Genomic DNA, 20,953 nt, shown 5'->3' on the forward strand with positions numbered 1-20,953 from the left:
TGTTAGATTGGAATCTCCAGAATGAATATAATTTTGTGGAGTAGAATTTTACATTTCTGGTCAATGTTAATCCAACCTAACTTTTTTTCTCCTCCTGTTCACCCAGACATAATACCGTATTGACACTATGGGTCACAAATATCAAAATTTGATAAATTTGATAAAGTCATAGATGGCACTGATTAGTTTCAAAAGAGTCTCATGTATTACTTTCTTTAATTATGATGTTATAAGTATAGATTTATCTATATAGAAATAAATAATATTTAGACCAAACATTCAAACACACACACACACTCTCTCTCTCTCTCTCTCTCTCTCTCTCTCTCTCTCTCTCTCTCTCTCTCTCTCTCTCTCTCTCTCTTTCTCTCATGATGTTGAAAACTGGAATCAATTTCCAATCCTGCTTATTATTAGTTCTAGAGATTGGTCATCTCTCGTTCATATGAACACCAGGTGATCTAGAATGCATTTTATCATTTTTAAAATCACAGAATTTTCAACCATGTCAAAGCAGTATTACGTCGGAAAATGAAATTGGTGCTGAAAATTGAATCTATAGCCACAATTATAAAACATGGGAGTAATTTCTATGCATCATGTTGGGAGAATAAATACAATTTCCAAACATTGCACCAAGACCCAAAGTTCATATTTCTTATCAATTTCATTAAATAGATAGTATGCACTTGGCTAAGAAGCTCACAACATTGCCATCCGGAAATATAACGGACCAATACACAAAACTATGTGTAACCATGATCTTTTACAGTCTGGTTAATACAGTTTAGTGAGAAATAGGCAAAAAAAAAAAAACAATAACAAAAAACTGAGTGACGTCATCTTCGTTCTATCTATATTCAGGTTTCATGGTCCTACTCATCATGACATAATACCGTTTTGAGACAATGGGTCACGTTTAGTCTTGAATATCACAACAAAATAAATCATTCAGGTTATTTCATCCAGTACATTGTGAAATATCAATGCTCAAAAAGTGTTGTGTAGGTTAATGATTCTTTTTTTTTTTTGCACTTTGTTATTCAGACAGAAATTTAGTCTCAGCAATTTGATCATAACAAAATCAGACATTTGCTTTACCCGTCATAAAAAAAAAATTAAAATTTTGTTCCGCTTTTCAACCCGCTTAAATGATTACAAAATAATAATGTACAAAATTCACATTATTTTTTTTGTTTTCAGAAGATATGAGTCATAACTTGATTAATATAAATAAGTTGATTCATCTTTAACCATCCTGCGACATTTCGTATCGATCAACACATTTCAGCTTCTCCATCTAATGTGCAGATGACATTGGCAGTTTTTGTTTTGATGACGCCAGTAGTCTCCCTTCTCTATCTTTCAGCAAAGACTTTTGTAGTCTCTCCCTCTCTCAATAAATACCTTTCTAATGTAAAGCCATTGCCACTCATGGTCATTTTATGCGTCCTGCAAAGAAAACAAAACAATATGAAATTTAAACAGAACTAAATTATTTCATGAAAAAAAAATAGAAGGGAACTTAGACATCCTATTAGAAAAAAAAAGAGAACTAAAATGTTCTATAAGAAAAAAAAAAGAAAGGAAGCAAAATATTTGATTTCAAAATAGAGAACTAAAGCATTCTATTAGGAAAACAATTAGATGCAGCTTATAGTGTGTGTATGCATAGCTTTTTACCCAGAGTACATCTATTGATTGTGGCTAGTAAAAACATAGATTATGTTTCACATTTGGTCAATCCCATTTACTCGATCAATAAATATGAATTTGAATTTAAATTTGATCAAATTTCTTTTCATAAAAACAACAACAACAAAAAAGAACCGATATTCAATATTATAAAGGCTAATACTATTATGTGTGGGGAAAAAAATAATCTCTTTTTTTTCCCAAAAAGGTAAAAATTAAATAAAAAGCCTTTAAAAAATTTCCACCCCGAATTTGATGCAACTTACAGTGTGTGTTTCCATAGTTTGTTGCCCAGAGTATATTTAACTATACTCCAAAGTCACAACCTTTGTTTTGAGGTACTCATTTAATGCCTCTTCACCTGTGGAAGAAAATAATAAAAAAGTAAATTTGAAGTATAGCGTCAGGGTCTTGTAATTAATAAAAAAAAGTACCCTACAGAATTTTAGAATCAATTATCAACAATATCAACACATGAGAGAGAGAGGAGAGGAGGGGGAGGAGAGAGAGAGAAGAGAGAGAGAAAAAAGAGAGAGAGAGAGAGAGAGAGAAAGAGAGAGAGAGAGAAAAAGAGTGTGTGTGTTGGGGGAGATTCTTACCGAGATCTTTTCCAAATCCAGATTGCTTGAAGCCACCAAATGGAGCAGCAACGTCTGTCTTGTTGTAGGTGTTGACAAATACTGTCCCTGCTTGAAGACTGGAGGACACGTGCATGGCTTTGTCAAGGTCACGGGTGAACACACCAGAGGCCAGACCAAATTCTGTTTTGTTGGCGCTTCGCAACACACCTTCAATGTCTCTGTTGATGTATAAAGGGGAAAAAAGGAACATAAATATTCTATAAGAAATAAAAAATAGAACTAAAATAATGTAAAAGAAAAAATAGGAACTAAAATATTTCATTTTTAAAAAAAGAAAAGAAAGGGAACTTAGACATTCTATTAGATAAAAAAAAAAATGTTTATATAAGAAAAGAAAAAAAAGGAAGCAAAATATTTTTATTTCAATGAATAAAGTAGTCGAAAAGGAAATAAAGTGAACTAAAATATTCAACAGCTATTCAACAGTACTCAGTGGTAGTCATCAAAAGGTGCATGGGTGAGAATTCCATTTGCACACATGCATAAAAGGGGGTCCGATAGCTTGGTCTGTTACATCAGGTGAAAAGTACTTTGCGATAGACAGAAATCCCATCTAAAGGGTAGCAAGCAAATGCTCGTGCCCATTTCACAATACAGGAACCAGGATAAACACCAGCTCCATGGGCCTAATGGCTCTGAAGAACTACTTCTTCCAAAAAGGGAACAATTGTTGATGATTGACAATGATTTTCACAACAAAGTCACTATCTTTGTTTCTTCACCTCGTTTCCACAATATCCACTTCTGTAAGAGTAATTAATAACTAATATAATTAATATATATAATAATTAATAAATATAATAATAATAATAATAATAATAATAATATAATAATAATAATAATAATAATAATAGATAACCTGTTTCAATCACTTTTCAGATCTTTTTTTTAATCTTATACTTATACCGATGCCTGCGTTTTAATTTTTGACTTTAAAATTTTAGGTATAACCTACCCATCAGTAAATTTAGTGATGATCATGACCGGTCCAAAGGATTCTTCTTTGGCGATGAACATGTCGTCCTCAACATTAGTGAACACAGTCGGCTCAAAGAAAAGACCTGATAGGTTATTTGGGGGGAGAGAAAGAAAATAGGAAAGTGAACTAACATTAGTTACTTATGTACATTTAGATTAAACCTTTATCAATAAATATTTGCATATTTAGTTTATGCCAATATCAATACAATTACTTATATTCTTCCTATCACTAATGTTTGATTCTTATTTCTAAGGGCGACGCATAAATTCTGTTCAAAAGGGGGGAGGGGGAGGGAGGGATGGGGATATCAGCCATTAGCCATATGAAGTAATTATTACTTGTTCGTTCCATTAAAATCACTTCAGCACCAGGAGATAAGAAACATAAAGGGATATAGCTAAACGAATCTGGAGTTCACTTGTACTTAAAAACACCCAAAAAAAATTTTTAAAAAACAAAACAGAAGAGTACTCATTAAAATAGAGACAATGCAATATCTTTAGGTGTCTGAGTTTATCGTTGAGTAATTTCTGATAGATCTTAAATTATTAAGCAAATTGATTGAACATAAAAATTTATTTTTCAATTTGGTTCAGCTAAGCATAAAACCAGATTGTAACTTTGGGTTTCATATTTCAATTTGTTTTTGTTCGCTACTAGCACCAATGTGAGCCTTACCTGGCCTGTCAACTTGTTTGCCACCTTTGATTAGTGTTGCTCCCTCCTTCACACCGGTATTACAGTATTCAACCAGCTTCTCCAGATGGGCCCTGTGATTCTGGGGGCCATGGTCAGTCGATCTGTTCAGTGGGTCTCCAATCTTCATTTTACCAATCTCAATGAGCTGATGATACAATTTATAAAAATTTGATTGATGGTGAAAAGACGTTTAAATGAGTTTTGTTAGTATAAAAGTTCCCAAATTATAAATTTAAATATCAATTGAGCAAATAACAATTATCAATTCAGTAATTTCCGTGTCCATATAATGTATCTGTATCTGTATGGTTGGCGCTGAAGAAACCAATGGTCTGGTTGTATTTCAGCGGCGTCCTCATTGGGCGCGGGCCCATGTCAGTCGGGCCTTGAAATCCTTTAGGTGTGGTGCCATGATGACCAGTTCATCCAGCCCATTCCACTCCGAGATAGTTCTAATGAAGAAAGAATTTCTGTAGTTTTGTGTTCTTGTCTGTGGGATTTTGAAGCAGTTCGAACTGGATCAAGAACTGCAAACAAGCCTTATGTACAACTCACTTTGTTTTCAAACTTGATTAGATTGATTTTAATAAACACACAAAAACAAACTTTAAAAAAACGAAAAGAAGAAGAAATACCTGACTTTATGAATGACAAAATGATATCAATATTGTTTATCTCATAAAGACAAAGTTTATGGAAGAAGCACTTTTATTCATTAAAGTTTATCTTTTCGATTCTAAAAAATTTTTTTTTTTCGATTGGTTGATTATCTTCAAAACCTGCTAATCTAGATTGTCAACTGACGTCATCAATATAAACAAAACTTACCACTCTCCTCAAAAACTCGTCATGAATTGACTCCTCAACAAACAGACGACCAGCAGCAATGCAGTTTTCTCCTTTGTTGAAGAAGACGGCCCCGCATCCAGATCTGACAGCTTTGTCCAGGTCACAATCACTGAATATGATTAGGGGTGACTTGCCTCCCAACTCCAGAGACACTTTTTTTAAGTTGGCCTGAGCACAGCTGTCAAAGGGGGTAGGGGTAGGGGATGAAATCGGACCAATATTTTTTAATATAAAAAAAACTAAAACACCAACAACATTACCTCTTACTCTCGATAATGATTTGAAATAACTCAATGACCTAACAAGTCAATTGCAGAGCTATGAAACATCAGAAAAAGGGCACAAGACAGAGACAATTAGAGAACCATCACCACAAGAGTAAGAGGAATAGACAAAGCTGCAAAGTCAGATGACATCAAAAGCAAAAGTGTCAAAATAAAACAGATTAATTTACTTTTAGACGTTTAACAGTGCTTGCAACAAATTAAGTCATATCAGAGCCTAAGAAAAGTAAAATAGTTATGCCATAGACTGATAGATTTAAATTCAATGACACGAAAACTTTTCGATCACACGCGTCAAGGAAATTTGAGGCAAATGGGGGGAATACTAAAGGAATTGACAAAGGGAGGTCTCGGTGTCTAATTATGTAACTCAGAAAAGTGAGTGGAGCAGGCACTTATGTTGGTAACAACAAGATATGAAGTGAGTAGAAAAGTGCCAGAAGACAATAGAGAATAAAAATTTTTTTTGCGGCGGTGGTGGGGTTTGAACCTGCGACCTTTTGTTTTTGTTTTTTAAGGGTTTTACGGCGCTTGCAACACATTTAGGTTATAGCAGCGCCAGTAAAAAGAAGAAAATGGGACAGTAAAAAGTTCTAGAATTACAATTAAAGCATTCAAGAAAAGGTAAGACAAAGGGGAACTGGGAACAAATAGGGATCAGATGTAGATTCCAAGAGCATACCATCAATGTTCTTAGTTTGAGATCACCAATAAGTCTCATCCGGACACAAGCACGGCCCCCACTAAGAGGAATACACTCAAATGCTTACATTATAAATTAGAACAAATATAATAATACATAACAGAGAGATGATTTACAAGGAAAAAAATATCATCTCCCAAAACAATAACTATGCATTCGACTGTTTCCCTCCCAGCCAGGACCCCGACCAGGGCCAGGACAAAACCAAGCAATCTCATTCCAAGACAAAGACAGAATGCAAGTTGGAAAACAGATATAGAGGGATAGAAGACACAATAAGTACCTCCCTGCCCACTATGGGAGGTAGGAACCCCACCCGGAACCTGCGACCTTATTGGTACGACAACTCCGCCTGGCAGGTGAGAGCGTGGCTCTACCGTGTGAGCTATCCACGAACACAAAAATATTCGTTTCAAACCCAAAGTCATTTCTAGATCCCTCTCTCACCCACTTCTTGAGATCGCCGATTCGTTCGCCACCATCGCGAAGTAATTTTGACCAGCAGTTAAGCTTAATAGCCAATATTCTCATCACAAACATATAACATAGAAACGATTGAGACATTGAGTATGCTCCGGTGTATGGGGTGAATTTTTTAATTCAGAAAAGTGAGTGGAGCAGGCACTTATGTTGGTAACAACAAGATATGAAGTGAGTAGAAAAGTGCCAGAAGACAATAGAGAATAAAAATTTTCAGTGTCTAATTATGATGTGCCTAGCCTATAATAATCTATAGAAATTTGAAAAAAAAAAAAAAAAAAAAAAAAGAACAAACATCAACAGCATTCAAACAAGAAACCGCTCAAATCATTGACAGGTCACTTAAATCGATCACCGCTGAAGCATGGAACAGTAATATGCTATGCATGTGATTCTAACCTTGCCATGATTGTTTTTCCAATTGGAGTAGACCCTGTGAATCCAAGCTTTCTGATGACTGGATGTTCTGACATAGCTTGACCAACAAGAGATCCTGACAGGGAGGAAAAGGAGAATTGTTAAGAATAAACTTGTAAAGCATTAAAGTCCTTAATAAAGGATTGAGGACACAGCTGTCATTTTAAGAAAATGGGGAAATTAAATGCTTTTTTTTCAGTCATTCATATTACAATTTTATTCAATTCACTACGATAAGTAAATAAAACTGTTCTGTACCAGCCAGTTTAAACTAGAATGATCAATTTTATAGCTTGCAGAGATAGTTTTATAGCTTGCAGAGATTAATAATATGCGAAAAAACAAACAAAAAAACGACCAATGGAGCTACAATTTCAAATTTCAGGGTAAATTACCCTGGATCAAAGCCATATATTTGCTGATTTGAATATTTTAGAGCCAAGGTATGTGACAATTTCTATTCAAATCTTACCAGAACCAGGGATAATGTTGATGACACCAGGAGGAAATCCGGCCAAGACAGAGAGCTCAGCAAACTTCAAGGCAGTAAGAGGTGTCACCTGAAGTGAGAGAGAAAAACAATTTCAAACTCAAATATGAAAAAATTCGCTATAGAAATCCATTTATGCTTGCTTAATTATTTAAAGAAAAATGTCAATTTTTTTTTTCTTTTAGTTTGATATAATCTAAACCTGGTTAAATTTGGAAACCAAATCTCAATTTTCGTTCAAACTTTTCTATAATTTATGTTACTTTCCAAAGCTCTTTTACGCTTTCAGTTCTACACCATTGAAATATGGTAAAATGTCTACAGGTTGCAATCGACACTACCGTCAATATATGATTGTTGATTGGATACTTTTTTGTGATATGAGTATAATCATCTCTTTTCAACAATAAAGACTGGAAAGTCCAGTGATGATATATAAATGCTTACTTACAAGTTATTCTCTATAACAGGCCTGATTCTAAAAGAGAATTTCCATTTCATCTACGGTCATGCAAACGCTAAATAAATTTTTTTGCCTACACTTAACACCATCCCATCATTTTGGAATATTTTTTGGTGGAGGGAGAGGGCAGAGTGGACAGTAAAGCAGTCAAGGTATATGAGAAGATTGAACATGAAAAACATTGATAATTCGTTGGATCTGCATAACTACTTTAATGGTAGAGAAAGTGAATTGAATCGAAACTTTTGTGAGCGGTTAGCCAAATTCCTCTTTTGAAAATGTAATATTTTCAATATTCAGCAACTTACCATGGCAGGTTTAAGTACGACAGTATTACCAGCAGCCAAACATGCCGCCATCTTCCATGCAAGCATCATCAATGGGTAATTCCAAGGAACGATTATACCACAAACTCTATTTAAGGGTAGGGGGGGGGGGGAATGGGGAGGTCAGGAAAGATTTCATCAGTAAAAAGCGCCATTAAAACAAAAAAGTGAGGAGAGAGAGAGACAGACAGACAGAAGAGAGAGAGAGAGAGAGAGAGAGAGAGAGAGAGAGAGAAGAGAGAGAGAGAGAGAGGAGAGGAGAGAGAGAGAGAGAGAGAGAGAGGAGAGAGAGAGAAGAGAGAGAGAGAGAGAGAGAGAGAGAGAGAGAGAGAGAGAGGAGAGAGAGAGAAGAGAGAGAGAGAGAGAGAGGAGAGAGAGAGAGAGAGAGGAGAGAGAGAGAGAGAGAGAGAGAGAGAGGAGAGAGAGAGAGAGAGAGAGAAGAGAGAGAGAGAGAAGAGAGAGAGAGAGAGAGAGAGAGAGAGAGAGAGAGAGAGAGAGAGAGAGAGAGAGAGAGAGAGAGAGAGAGAGAGAGAGAGAGAGAGAATATTATTAAAAGATAGAGGTACGAAAAAGAAACAAAATGCTAAATGCTTTGATGAAATTGTGTTTTGAAAAATGAAAAATTCCCAAGGTCAAGGTTGAATTAAAAAATATGAAATGATCAGTCTATTAATATGGTTCATTCAGAAAGCATTTAGTTTATGTTATTATATCATTTCCGTATTTGACATAGTATCTGGATGTATTATGAACCTATTTTGTATTAATGACTTTATGTTTAGTTATTACATCGTTGTACAATTATATTATGTTGATGTAGTATTTATAATGTTTCATTTGTATAATGATGTCACTGTATTATTGTTTCGCGCATTGAGCATCACCAAATGATCAAAATGTGCGTTATAAATGTCATGTATTATTATTATTATTATTAGTTTCAAATAAAAGGATCGTCTCTATAGATAGTATGTGCTTGGCTAAGAAGCTCACAACATTGCCATCCAGAAGTATAGCGGACCAACACACAAAAATAAGAGTAACCATGAACGTTTATAGTCTGGTTAATACAGTTTAGTGAGAATTACTCACAAATGCGGATGGCAAAAAGCAATAACAAAGACCTGAGTGACGTCAACTTCACATTATCTATAAAGTTTGTGAACAGTTCATTGTCATTGGAGAGGTCTTACAACTTACCCCATGGGCTCTCTTTTGGTGAAGGAGAGATTTCTACTGGGTCTGGCATTATTAATGGGAATGGTCTTGCCCTGGAGTTTATAATACATACAAGAAAAAACAAAAAGCTTATCAATTTCCATTTTGCAAAGATATCACATATTAAATATGCAAAAAGAATTTACTCTCCTTAACAATATCAAAACACAACTTATTTCAAATGAATTATCTTAATGATGAGGCCATGGTAAATATCCAAACAACACGAGTCCCAGTCAGCACAGCCAAATATCACAAATTACCTGAATCTTATCACACCAGCCGGCAAAGTATCGGAAAGTCTGGATAGACATGCCAATGTGTGTTTTCAGGGCCAGTGTGTAGACAGCACCAGAGTCCAAACTCTCAATGGTTGCTAGTTCTTCCTGGTATTCTTCCATGAGGTCAGCCAGCCTAGAAAATTAAAATAAATGAATAAATAAAAAAAATAAATTTAAAAAATCAAAAGCAATTTTAAAGATAAGATGAGGTAAGCAGGTTCAGAAAAATTATTATTAAGAAAAATTGAGTGTATTACAGTATCACAAAATGGTAATCAGCAAATAAATTACAACAAGAATTTTTAAAAACACGGAAATATCATTCTCGTACTTAAGCAAGCGGGTGTTAATGTTATCTTTCTCACTTTTTCAAGTTTAAAAAAGTTGCACCACAACAAAATTCTTAGTCTGATGTTATATTGTAATTTACTAAATCATCATGATAATTTTTAAAAATCATTTGCCTTAACTAAATCCTCAGGAAGAAATGTGATCATATGCAAATTCTTAATTAAAAGTGCACTTTTCAGACTTTAAGGATTTTGAATTTTTTTTTTATTTGACAACATACTTGTACATAAGCATTCCTCTGTCTCTTGCATTCATTTTACCCCACTCTCCTTCAAATGCTTCCTGTTGAAATATTAAGAGAAGATAGAAAAGAAGATGATGCAAAATCGGTTATACCGTCATTTATAAAATAAACTAGACAGTTGGTATTTGCTATTCTCTCTCATGAGAGAAACATATCGGTATGTGATATATATCTCAAAGAAGTATACAGAGTTTTCCCTCTGTTGATGTATCGCATGCCTTTATTGACACAAATGATGAGCAGATGTGGACAGCTAAACATGCCGGTACCAAAGATACATGTAAAAGCACACCAAAATAGTTCAGATATTTATTTCACATAAGCATTGCTGCGCCGCTGTTCAAAGTCGCTCGACTAAGAGGGGCACATGAATATGTTGGGCTGGATTTTGTTTACGGACGAATTAGCTTTTTGAAGTTGATTCCGGAGATATGCTATCAATGTTGGGGTGAATGTTTCAATGACGAAACCATCATTGAAGTAACAAATTGAGGATATTTGGATCTGTAATGGTGAGAAATATAATTTAAGTGTGGTGCAATTTTATTTTTACCTGGGCTGCCTCCACTCCTCTGTTCACATCCTCCTTGGTTGCTTTGCTCACTTTACAAACTACCTGAAAATATAAGAAAAATCAGAAAATAACAATGTATTGAAACGAATAGGATTCTAAGATTCATTTTGAGAAACTGTTTTAAAACCTTATTTAGAACCCACAAAAAATTAAATATGATGATAACGCCATCAGTCCATCATCAAACTGAAATTAAATCCAAAATAGCATATAACACCATGGGTTTTATATTATAATAAAATATTATTATGATCGTACACATATCAACTTAAATTTGAATAAATCACTTAACTTTTGTAGGCCTTTAATAAGTTAGTAATCGTAGTTTCTATACAATTTTAAATTCCGAATTACTTACAGCCAACACATCATGAGATCAAGATAAACTTCTGATGGAAAGGTTTACTAGTGAATAGTGTCTTACAGATGTGGATTGATTTCATTTTTTTACCTTATCTTTTTAAAATTCAAAATTAATACTTGTGTGACACGAGATAATATTCAACTTCCAACAATAACACAAATCAAAAGCAATAAAAAATTTAAAATTTTTCTCTTAGTCACCAATAATAGGTTAATCCATTACTCACAGATTCATCTGAAGGATTAATGACGTCATATGTAACACCATCTGAAGAATCAATGAATTCATTGTCGATAAAAATCTGGTGTGGAATTCTGACCTTCATCTTATTGGCCTCCATTTCAACCTGTGTGAGGAAAAGAAAGTGATATTGACCAAGAAAGATATTAACCATTTATTTCATTCGACATCTTTTTTATTTAGGTTTTTTTCTTTTTTTTTTTTAATTATTAATATATTTATGTATTTGGTTTGGTTTTGTTTGGCTTGTTTCTTTCTTTTTTCATATTTTAAATTTTTATGTTTATTTTATGTTACTTAATTTTATTTAATTTATATTTTAAATTTGTTTTCGTGTCTGTATGTGTGTGTTTTTTTTTCTTCTCTTTTAGTTTGCTTTCTTGTTTTGTTTAAATTTATTTTCTGTTTTGTTTTTGTTGTGTGTCAGGGATGTTTTTCTCAATTTCATGAATCTAAATAAAGGAAGGAGAGGAGAGAAGATAAATATATAGTTGATACTCACAGCATGGAAAGTAAAAGGCTCCTTGTCTTCAATGCCCCTTCCGCGTCTGATAACACAAGATAACAAGTCTTCAAACACTGTGTTCATGTAAACATCTTCTACAGCAATTTTTACATCACAATTCTCCTTGATTTCCTCTACGAGTCTGAAAACAATTGTGAAATGTGTTTTGTGAATGTATATATAAAAAAAGAAACCTAGGAATAAATTAAATAAATTATTGAAAGAAAAAAAAATATGACGGAAATGGAGAAAGTATTACAGGAAATTTGGCAGAAAGAATGTGTCAGATATATTCACTGGTGATAATTAGGTGTATTGTTGTATTTTACAAATTCATATCATCATTAATCCAAAATTTTCTTCTAGATCATTTAAAGGAATACTGCCTGTTTTATCTGCATATTGATATGATAGATAAAAATAATATATTATAACGAAAAAGGAACACTTATTTCAATTAAGTGCGAACCTGACTACATCCATTGATCCAGCTCCGGCTTTGAAAAAATCTAAACTGTCTTCGATATCTGTGTTGAGAATGCCTTTCCAAATACCCTGAAATAAACAATTTTCACATCGTTTTTTTTTTTTTAGAGTTCAAATCTGTAATTTAAAATCAGCAACATCCTGGTAATAATGAAATTTGCTTGAAATTTCAATTCGTCTTTCTGAATTGTGTCTTTTATAGGCTTCATAGTCTCATTCTATTCCTCAATTTGAATAAAATGAGAAAATATGCCCCCTCCCCACCCTAAAAAAAAAAAAAAAAAAAAGGATATTGTTGCAATCCCTTGATAAAGCCTCTCATAATCACTAGATAGAACCTGACATTCTCCTACTTTCAACCAGATTTCAACAAATTGATTTTAAAATTCATTGCTATGATTTTCATTATTTCAGATTGTCTGATTTCTGCAGATTAAGAAACTGAAAGTCACATAATAATGCTCAAACCTGTATGTAAATAAAGACAATCTTCTATGTAAAACAAGACAATCTTTTGTGATGTAAGGACACGTCGTTTCTTCTACAATTGATACAATTGAAGAGTTGTTGTTATTCGAAACTCTTAATTTCTATTATTCCCATTTTGAGATATTGAGTATTATTTCCCCTAAAATCTCTCTTTAAGTCTATCATTTTATTTTGATTAAGTCTTGATGTTATATCAATCTAATGAATTTCTTCTGCCAAATGATGCTTTAAATAAAGTTTATGTTTCAATTTAACTCGTGGAAGAAAAATCTCAAAGTGTGAGAAAATTGACTTAATTTGGAAAACCCCCTTGCAGCTCTGCCATCTTAAGGAAAAAGACCATATGTGACCTCTTATTACAAGTAAAGAGCTGCACCCTACACTTACTTTAAGGGTAACTCCCATCTGGACTTCCTCGGGAGTTAGTTCCAACTTCTGACTGGAGGAATCCTGCTTTCCAAATTTGGAGGCAGGCACCATCTTTCCACTTTCGTGTTGAACGCTTGTAACATTGAGCTGGAAAATTAATAATCGTTGCAAAATTATGTGATTATTTTATTCTACACCTTTGAACATAAAACAGACCTGAATTGATTGAATAGACACACACACCTCACACTCAAAATTCACAACTGCCCACCATGCCAGTTAATTTTTTCTCACTTTTTTAATAGGTCAAGTCAAGTTTGGTTCAGGTTAACCAAACAATGACTGTGTTTCATATTAATCCAAAGTGGCCAATTTTTCAAAGAGCTAAAACGGGACACCCTAACACGCAATACCATTATGGCCCAAAGTGGTTAGTATGTTTGGACTATCAGAAAATGAGATTGTTAAACATTAAAACTTACATCAAATACTTTCTATTTGGCTCTTCCTTGTTTTAATTCGCTGGTCAAAAAAATCAAATTCCAGGGACATTCAATGATCATTTTCCATACATGTTTACAGTCCCAATTTTTTACTATTATTTTTTTTTTATGTCCTTCAGATAGCCAATCAGGACAGTCCCCATTTCATATGTACAGTTTGTCGTTATGTTTACACTTTTAATCTATGACCTTAAAATAAAAAAGGTCTAAAACAGTTTTTTTTCCTTAATGGCGTTGACGTAACCTTTGGAAAAACCCTTTCATAATGTGTAATAGCCCATTTGTCTGTGAACCAACCAATTTATCTTTAAAAAAAAACAAACATTGGTATCTTATATAGAACAAATAGAATTATTAATCATTAGCCATTTCTATCAAAGAAAGCTCCAAAGCTTCATAGTTTGAACATTCTTTTTATCTTATCCATCACTGGAAGACAACCTACTACATATAAATAAAATGGTCACTGGGGGAAAAACCCTGGTTCAAATGCCCATTTTATAGATCTATAAATAGCATTTTAATTATTTGATATAAAAATCCTATGGCATGGTTTGATAATACAATGCAGCAAAACAAGTTCAGACTCTCAGTAACAAAATCAAGATATGCTTTATTTTTATACCATACAATATTTAATAGTTAAGAATAAAATCATAAACAGAATAATATAGAAGAGATAAAATGAAACTTATTCATTTGGTATTACGTAATAAAAATTTATGAAGGATGAAAGTGAAAACAAAGCCTGTGCAATACTAATAACAAATTATTATTTTTTAATTGGAAAGAGTTACAAGAAATATCTAAGTACTCACCATTTTCCCGTCATTCCCAAAGAGCACCATTCCATTTTTATGTACAATCGCCGGTTGACTGGCACCTTCAATGGGAATTTCCAAACCCCTGGGTGGGAGTCTTGTCCACATTTTAGAACCAAATAGAGTAATTTTCTGGCAAGAAGAAATGGACAAATGTCATGATTATATACATTCTGTGATGTCACATATTTTTGAAGCATTTCAACTTTCTTTTACTGCATAGAGAAATGGACATTAAGACCTTTACCTTACACCAGTGCCTGTTCCCTTATTTGTCACTTTAAAAAAATATTTTCTCTCTTGAGTAAAATGTAAAAGCCTGCAATCATAATGAGATTAATAATGGGACAATTCAAGATTTGAGATTTAGAGGATAATACTCTGGGCTTGACATGATTAAAAAACAAATTGCATTTTTCAATATTAGATGATACTTTAAAAACAAAACCAAAAAAAAAAAAAACAACCCAAAAGGCATTTTTCAAAACCAAATGATGAAAATATTAAAAACAACAATTTTCAATATCAAATGGTATTTTTTTTTAAAATTTATACGGCATTTTTCCTATACCAAACAAAATAACACTTTTCAATACAAAATACTTTTTAAAAATCAGGTAGCACTTTTCAATACCAAATGATAATGAAAACATGCTAGCAATAAACTCACCTCTCCATTCACAACTGTCCAAGCACCGGGCACTTTGTCATTTCCTCTGATGAAATTATGGATATCTTGAGCAGACTGGTCCATGTTGATCTTTCAACAAGAAACAAAAAAACAAACCAAAAAATAATTAAATAAGCAAATTACTTATGTATTTTTATCACAAAACTGAAAATATCTATTTTGCTGTCGTCTAACTGAAAGGTGCAGTAACTCAACTAATAGGGCAACTGACTGACATGCGAACAAAACAGTATCTTGATTTTGAGAAATGAGTTCTTTTTCTGTTCATGGTCCGGGGGGGGGGGGGGGGGGGACTGTTTAATAATGTTTAATTATCCAAAATTTTGATATGGACTGTTGATATTATCTGTGTGTGTGTATATTTTTGTGTGTAAAATGCTTGTGTTGGATGCAACCTTCACAATCCGGTGCCACACATCTCTGTCATTGGCTCCCAAGTGTATAGTGTTAATTGATAACCATCTGATTTAGATCTGGAAAAAAGTATTTTTGCAATAGACTAGCGTTGAGTATAAACATCTATGTTAACTGCCATTTCAAATAACAAACTAAGACGAGCTAAATGGTCCTTTTGGGGTTCTGAAAGTAATAGTCAATTCTTTTTTTTTTTAAATCCAATCTTGCCTTAAACTCTGAATATACCTACTTGTACTTTGTCTTTTGTCATTCTCATATCATAGGTAGCGCCTTCCTCTGGCTGGGTAATTCGGGGTGCTCTCCCCGTGGCTATTAATTCGACAGCCTCTCCCTGGAAACAAACAAGAAATAAACAAATAAACAATTTAATAAACAAATAGACAAAGATTGCTATGGATAAGTAAATCTGTACAAAACATGACATATAAAATCATGGTTGTAGAGAAATCAAATGAAAAGCTTATCTGGTAAGACCCATTTTACGCTTCTTCTTCATTATTGTAAAAATCAGTGTAAAACAAATTAAACAAGGAATGCAAATCTATTGATGAATTGAAAAAGTTGAAAACGTACCATGGCTTTGATTCCCTCGGGGAAACAGAAACGGTTATAGAATGAGTCAACTGTCTCATCAGGGGAAACATAAGTCTGTTTGATGAGGAGGATCGGGCCTGTGTCAAGGCCGTCATCAGCCCAGAATATTGTAAAACCGCCTTTCTTGTCACCACATATCATTGTCCTATGAAAAAAAAAGGACAAGCTTGAAATGAATTGATACTAATAGCCCATAGTTTCTATTCTGTCATTTTTATTTTTCAATTCTGTTACAACTATTATCAATTTTTTTACATTTTAGAGAATGAAAAGAAGACAACAACGAAATCCTCACCAATTAATAGCAGAGGCCCCTCTGTGTCTTGGTAAAATGGAAGGATGGTAGATGATAGTTTGATGCTTTGGAAAATTAATGACTTCATCGGGGATGAACTGGGAGCAAAAGGGGAGGACATTCAGCTCTGCACCTAATGCTTTGTATTCTTCTACCACCTCTGGAATGGCCTGTAATAAGTAAGCAATGGAATTGATTAAAGACTAAGTTGAAAATGAAATCGCACATATCTCTGTATCATCGTCCAATAGACATGCTGGACTGTATATAAAAAAATAAAAGATTTGTATTTATATTTGTCCTCAGCTTCATAACTTCATGATCTGTTTTACTGAAAATGAAAGTCTATGCCAGACTACATAATTTTAAGGATTTTGAAAGTGTTATTTAATCCTTGAGAAAGTAAAGTGTTAATTTTTAAAGTCAGCTATAGTGACTACAATTTTTACCTCCCAAAAATTACGAAATTTTAGATTTTCAAGTTGGCAGGTCTGCTGTTGTATAAAATGTAGAATATTCTGTATTGGTTTTGTGATCTGACTAATACTTACTTATAACTTTGGTGATAAGGCTTGTAAATGTGTTACCCATCATTGACCGTTTTGAAAAAGCTTTCAAAATCAAAACTATCAATGAAAATTTAAAGCATAAAAATGGAGGCATTAAAGACCCGATTGTTGAAAAAAAAAATTCAAGTTCATTTCAAAAGTTTGTTTTATTCTTTATAAAAGAACATGACATATTCAACTCAATACCTGTTTCTTTATCTGCCATCGTTTATATTTGAATACTTTTACTCCAAGTGCTTCTGCGGCAACAGCTGAATGAGAAAGATAGTGACAATAGTGTATTTCAAAAATGCTATAATTAAATTTCAATGACAAATTTCAGGTATAAATAAATATGTGAAGGTGCGGCTATGTGGTCTTGTGGTATGACACTCGCTTTCGGATCTGAAGGTCCTGGGTTCGAGCCTCGTGCTCGGCGCATAGTTGAGTCCTTGGAAAAGGCTCTTTACTCACATTCTCTCACCGTACTCAGGTTTAAAATGAGTACCTGGCCGTTAACAGCGTTGTCTTTGTCCGAAAAATTGCAATATCGCCTAACAGTCCTACATGTTAAATGTTGCTGTTGACCAGAGACCCCTTGTAAAGCGCTTTGAGCACATTTAGTGGATAGTGCGATATATAAAGCTCAATTATTTTTTTTTGAAGGTGCTTCAATGCTTAAATCAATCCTTCAATAAGCACACTTACAATTACTATATTTTCCATACTACAAACCGCATCACCCAATTTGACCCCAAAAAAAAAATCAATGTTATCCTACCATAAGCCACTCTGGGTATAAGCTACTCCTTCTTAAATTCAATTCAATTTATCAAAATTACCATTGAACCCATTAAGTTTAAGTCTTCAACTTCTGTGTCTCAGTTAAAGACGCTGAGAAGCACTTCATCTCCCATTTGTGTGGGTGTGGTCTCACTTTTGGCCGTGTAAAATACTCGCTTTAGCGATGTGTGATTTCTGTCATTGTTTATTTGTTACAATGTATATAAACAAAAACCATGAAGCCTACACACTTGGCTGACACGGACAAAGAAAATTACAAGTTTTAGCAGCACCAGACCATAGGCAACAGAAATGACATCAGGGGAAAAAAGTAGTGACATATTGTCCGAAAATTATGGTACTTTCAATTCGATATGAAGTGAGTAGAAAAGTGCCAGAAGACAATAGAGAATAAAAAAATTTTTCGCGGCGGTGGTGGGGTTTGAACCTGCGACCTTATTGGTACGACAACTCCGCCTGGCAGGTGAGAGCGTGGCTCTACCGTGTGAGCTATCCACGAACACAAAAATATTCGTTTCAAACCCAAAGTCATTTCTAGATCCCTCTCTCACCCACTTCTTGAGATCGCTGATTCGTTCACCACCATCGCGAAGTAATTTTGACCAGCAGTTAAGCTTAATAGCCAATATTCTCATCACAAACATATAACATAGAAACGATTGAGACATTGAGTATGCTCCGGTGTATGGGGTGAATTTTTAATTCAGAAAAGTATGTAGCCACGTGGTTGCTCACAATTCAGAGGAGCACGGCAGGTCATTTGTAAAATAAAACTTTCCACTTCACTAAGTGTCAAACAGACTTAAAAGTAACTATTATCTCTTATGCAGCACAGTTAGTAGAGCACTCAATTCACACTCAAAGGGACTGAGGTCGATCCCGGTAGAAGTTGAGATTTTTTTAAAAACATCTCTGCCCACCCACAAATGACTGGGTAGCTGGATCTCTTAGGTTTGGTGGAAAGTGCTTCGCAATAGACTAGCTTTTGATCTAAATGGTAGAAATCAATTGAAGACCCCAGAAATAAAAGTACTTAAGTCACATTTTCAGCTATTCAGTGATAAACTGAAAGTATCCCCTCAGGTCACTCACAAATTTTGTTCACGATAAACACGATCCAAGTCCCCTATCCCAAAACTACCAGTTTTATTTTTTATATACTCTTTATAGCCAAATCCAAATTTTAACCTCCATTTTTTTTCAAAACTAACTTCCTTTGACTTAATGAGTACTATTAGCACAAGGCTCTTCAATTGCTATTGTTCGTTTGATGCTACAGAATGGGAATTAACTCCAAACCCATGGACCTCATAGCTCGGAAGGACTAAAAATGCTTTTAAAAAAAAAAGATAGTCATAAATTGAATAATGCTCTCAATTGTTAATCGCATTATGGCAGTACTCACCTAGGGGATCTGGTTTTCCAGTGGAATCGGGGATGGTAAACACACCAACGATTTCGTGTCCATTCTGTCTAAGGAGTTTGAAAACTTCAGCTCCAAACACACTCTGGCCAATGATAGCAATCTTCATGGCTGCGTCTTATAGTCTGAGGTAAGGAGGATGAAATCAAGTAGTGCAGAATTTTTAGAAACATTGATAGAAAGGTTGATTTAAAGAGAATAACTTATTTTTCATCATACTTATGAGTCATAATAGCTATTGTTATCCTATTCACCATAATCATCATCATTATCATAACAGCATCGTGATCATCACCATAATCTTCAGCGAATTTCAGTTATTACTGATGATGATGATGATGATGATAATGATGAAGATGATAATGACAACAATAATTGATTCAGAATCATAAAATTGCAGATAAATAAAGGTGAGTTTTGTTCCAATTTTTTCAACAAAACAAAAACAACAAAAAAAAACCCAAAAAAGTTAAATGTTATGCTGATAAAATAAGGCAATCAATTAAAACTCGCATAATTAGGTGCTTACACCTAATGCTGAAATAATATCGCGGCAATCAAACACCTTCCTATTCATATCCACTGTTCAATGTCTTGTAGACTAAATATCTATGTCCGTGTTGACTGAATATCTGTGTTGTTTGTTTATTCAACGTTATCTTTGTTTCCTCGTGTCAATCTTCAGCTTCAAGCTAACTAGCGTTGAATGTTGACTTATAAATAAATACACGAGGACAGCTAGTTCAAGATAAAAAGTCGAAAAAAATTTTTTTATTGATAACTCGTGATGATGGGTAGGGAAAAAAATAACACGGGCCTTGTGGTATAATCTTAATAATCTTATCACTTACCAAAAATAACTTTTGTTAATGAATAAATAAATAAATGAAAAATTAGAAGAAAAAAAAAGGTAGAAAGACAGAAAGAAAAAAGACAAAGTATTCAGTGTTTTCAAGTGGATTCCCAGCGACAATTTGTGTCAAAGCACACTGCGTGTTTGTGCAGCTTGTTTAAAACAACAGATCTAAAAAAGTGTTGACGAACAAAGTGATTGTTGTTGTCGTGGAAAACCTCCCATACCAAACCACGATCATTCCCCCGATTAATAACAACAACAATAACAATTTCAATATCATCCTAACAACAAGAACAACAACAACAACAACAACAAAAAACAATAATTAAATAATAATAACAACAAACACAACCTCAACAACTTCTACGACGATAATAATAACAATAATAATAACAACAATAACAACAACAACAACAACAACAACAACAACAACAACAACAACAACAACAACAACAACAACAACAACACAACAATAATAATAATAATAATAATAATAATAACAATAATAATAATAATAATAATAATAATAATAATAATAATAATAATAATAATAATAATAATAATAATAATAATAATAATATAATAATAATAATAATAATAATAATAATAATAATAATAACAATAACAAAAATAATAAATGTCCCAGTAAGTGTCCCATTATCAGATCTCCAAATATGGGATCATCGATACTGACCTAATCTCTCAACTCTAACCTTGGGAAGATATTTCAAGTTCAGACCGAATAATACTGGTTTTCGAATACAAACAATAAGGTCTCTTATCTATGATTGTAACGGTTTGATATTGAGGGGCAGTAGTGTTGTGTGTAGGTTAAGGTAGTAGGTAGCATG

The 20,953-nt window shown here is 33.6% G+C and overlaps 1 protein-coding gene across 5 annotated transcripts in view; it reads right to left on the reverse strand.

Moving 5' to 3' along the window:
* Positions 1 to 296: 296 nt before the first annotated feature.
* LOC144975982 (cytosolic 10-formyltetrahydrofolate dehydrogenase-like) overlaps positions 297 to 20,953 on the reverse strand; it is a 36,381-nt gene continuing 15,724 nt past the window's right edge. For 3 of the 5 annotated variants that reach the window (XM_078920229.1, XM_078920230.1, XM_078920233.1), the window contains 24 exons: positions 19,229 to 19,371; positions 17,227 to 17,291; positions 16,472 to 16,641; positions 16,156 to 16,321; positions 15,812 to 15,913; positions 15,145 to 15,234; positions 14,472 to 14,606; positions 13,169 to 13,297; positions 12,276 to 12,361; positions 11,804 to 11,948; positions 11,288 to 11,407; positions 10,677 to 10,739; positions 10,100 to 10,161; positions 9,511 to 9,661; positions 9,230 to 9,300; positions 8,012 to 8,117; positions 7,223 to 7,310; positions 6,733 to 6,826; positions 4,846 to 5,044; positions 3,997 to 4,162; positions 3,292 to 3,397; positions 2,295 to 2,494; positions 1,962 to 2,056; positions 297 to 1,452 (listed from right to left, as the gene is read on the reverse strand). In XM_078920229.1, coding sequence (XP_078776355.1) covers positions 1,998 to 2,056; positions 2,295 to 2,494; positions 3,292 to 3,397; positions 3,997 to 4,162; positions 4,846 to 5,044; positions 6,733 to 6,826; positions 7,223 to 7,310; positions 8,012 to 8,117; positions 9,230 to 9,300; positions 9,511 to 9,661; positions 10,100 to 10,161; positions 10,677 to 10,739; positions 11,288 to 11,407; positions 11,804 to 11,948; positions 12,276 to 12,361; positions 13,169 to 13,297; positions 14,472 to 14,606; positions 15,145 to 15,234; positions 15,812 to 15,913; positions 16,156 to 16,321; positions 16,472 to 16,641; positions 17,227 to 17,291; positions 19,229 to 19,355 — 2,700 coding nt within the window. In that variant the 5' untranslated portion in view covers positions 19,356 to 19,371 and the 3' untranslated portion in view covers positions 297 to 1,452; positions 1,962 to 1,997. Of the gene's footprint in view, positions 1,453 to 1,961; positions 2,057 to 2,294; positions 2,495 to 3,291; positions 3,398 to 3,996; positions 4,163 to 4,845; positions 5,045 to 6,732; positions 6,827 to 7,222; positions 7,311 to 8,011; positions 8,118 to 9,229; positions 9,301 to 9,510; positions 9,662 to 10,099; positions 10,162 to 10,676; positions 10,740 to 11,287; positions 11,408 to 11,803; positions 11,949 to 12,275; positions 12,362 to 13,168; positions 13,298 to 14,471; positions 14,607 to 15,144; positions 15,235 to 15,811; positions 15,914 to 16,155; positions 16,322 to 16,471; positions 16,642 to 17,226; positions 17,292 to 19,228; positions 19,372 to 19,775; positions 19,965 to 20,953 lie in introns of those variants that run through there. The other 2 variants (XM_078920231.1, XM_078920232.1) reach the window with 2 other exon arrangements.

The sequence above is a fragment of the Berghia stephanieae genome, chromosome 6 (genome assembly GCF_034508935.2).
Source record: "Berghia stephanieae isolate SIO BIC M18660-M18661 chromosome 6, UCSD_Bste_1.3, whole genome shotgun sequence".
Taxonomy (NCBI): Eukaryota; Metazoa; Mollusca; class Gastropoda; order Nudibranchia; family Aeolidiidae; genus Berghia; species Berghia stephanieae.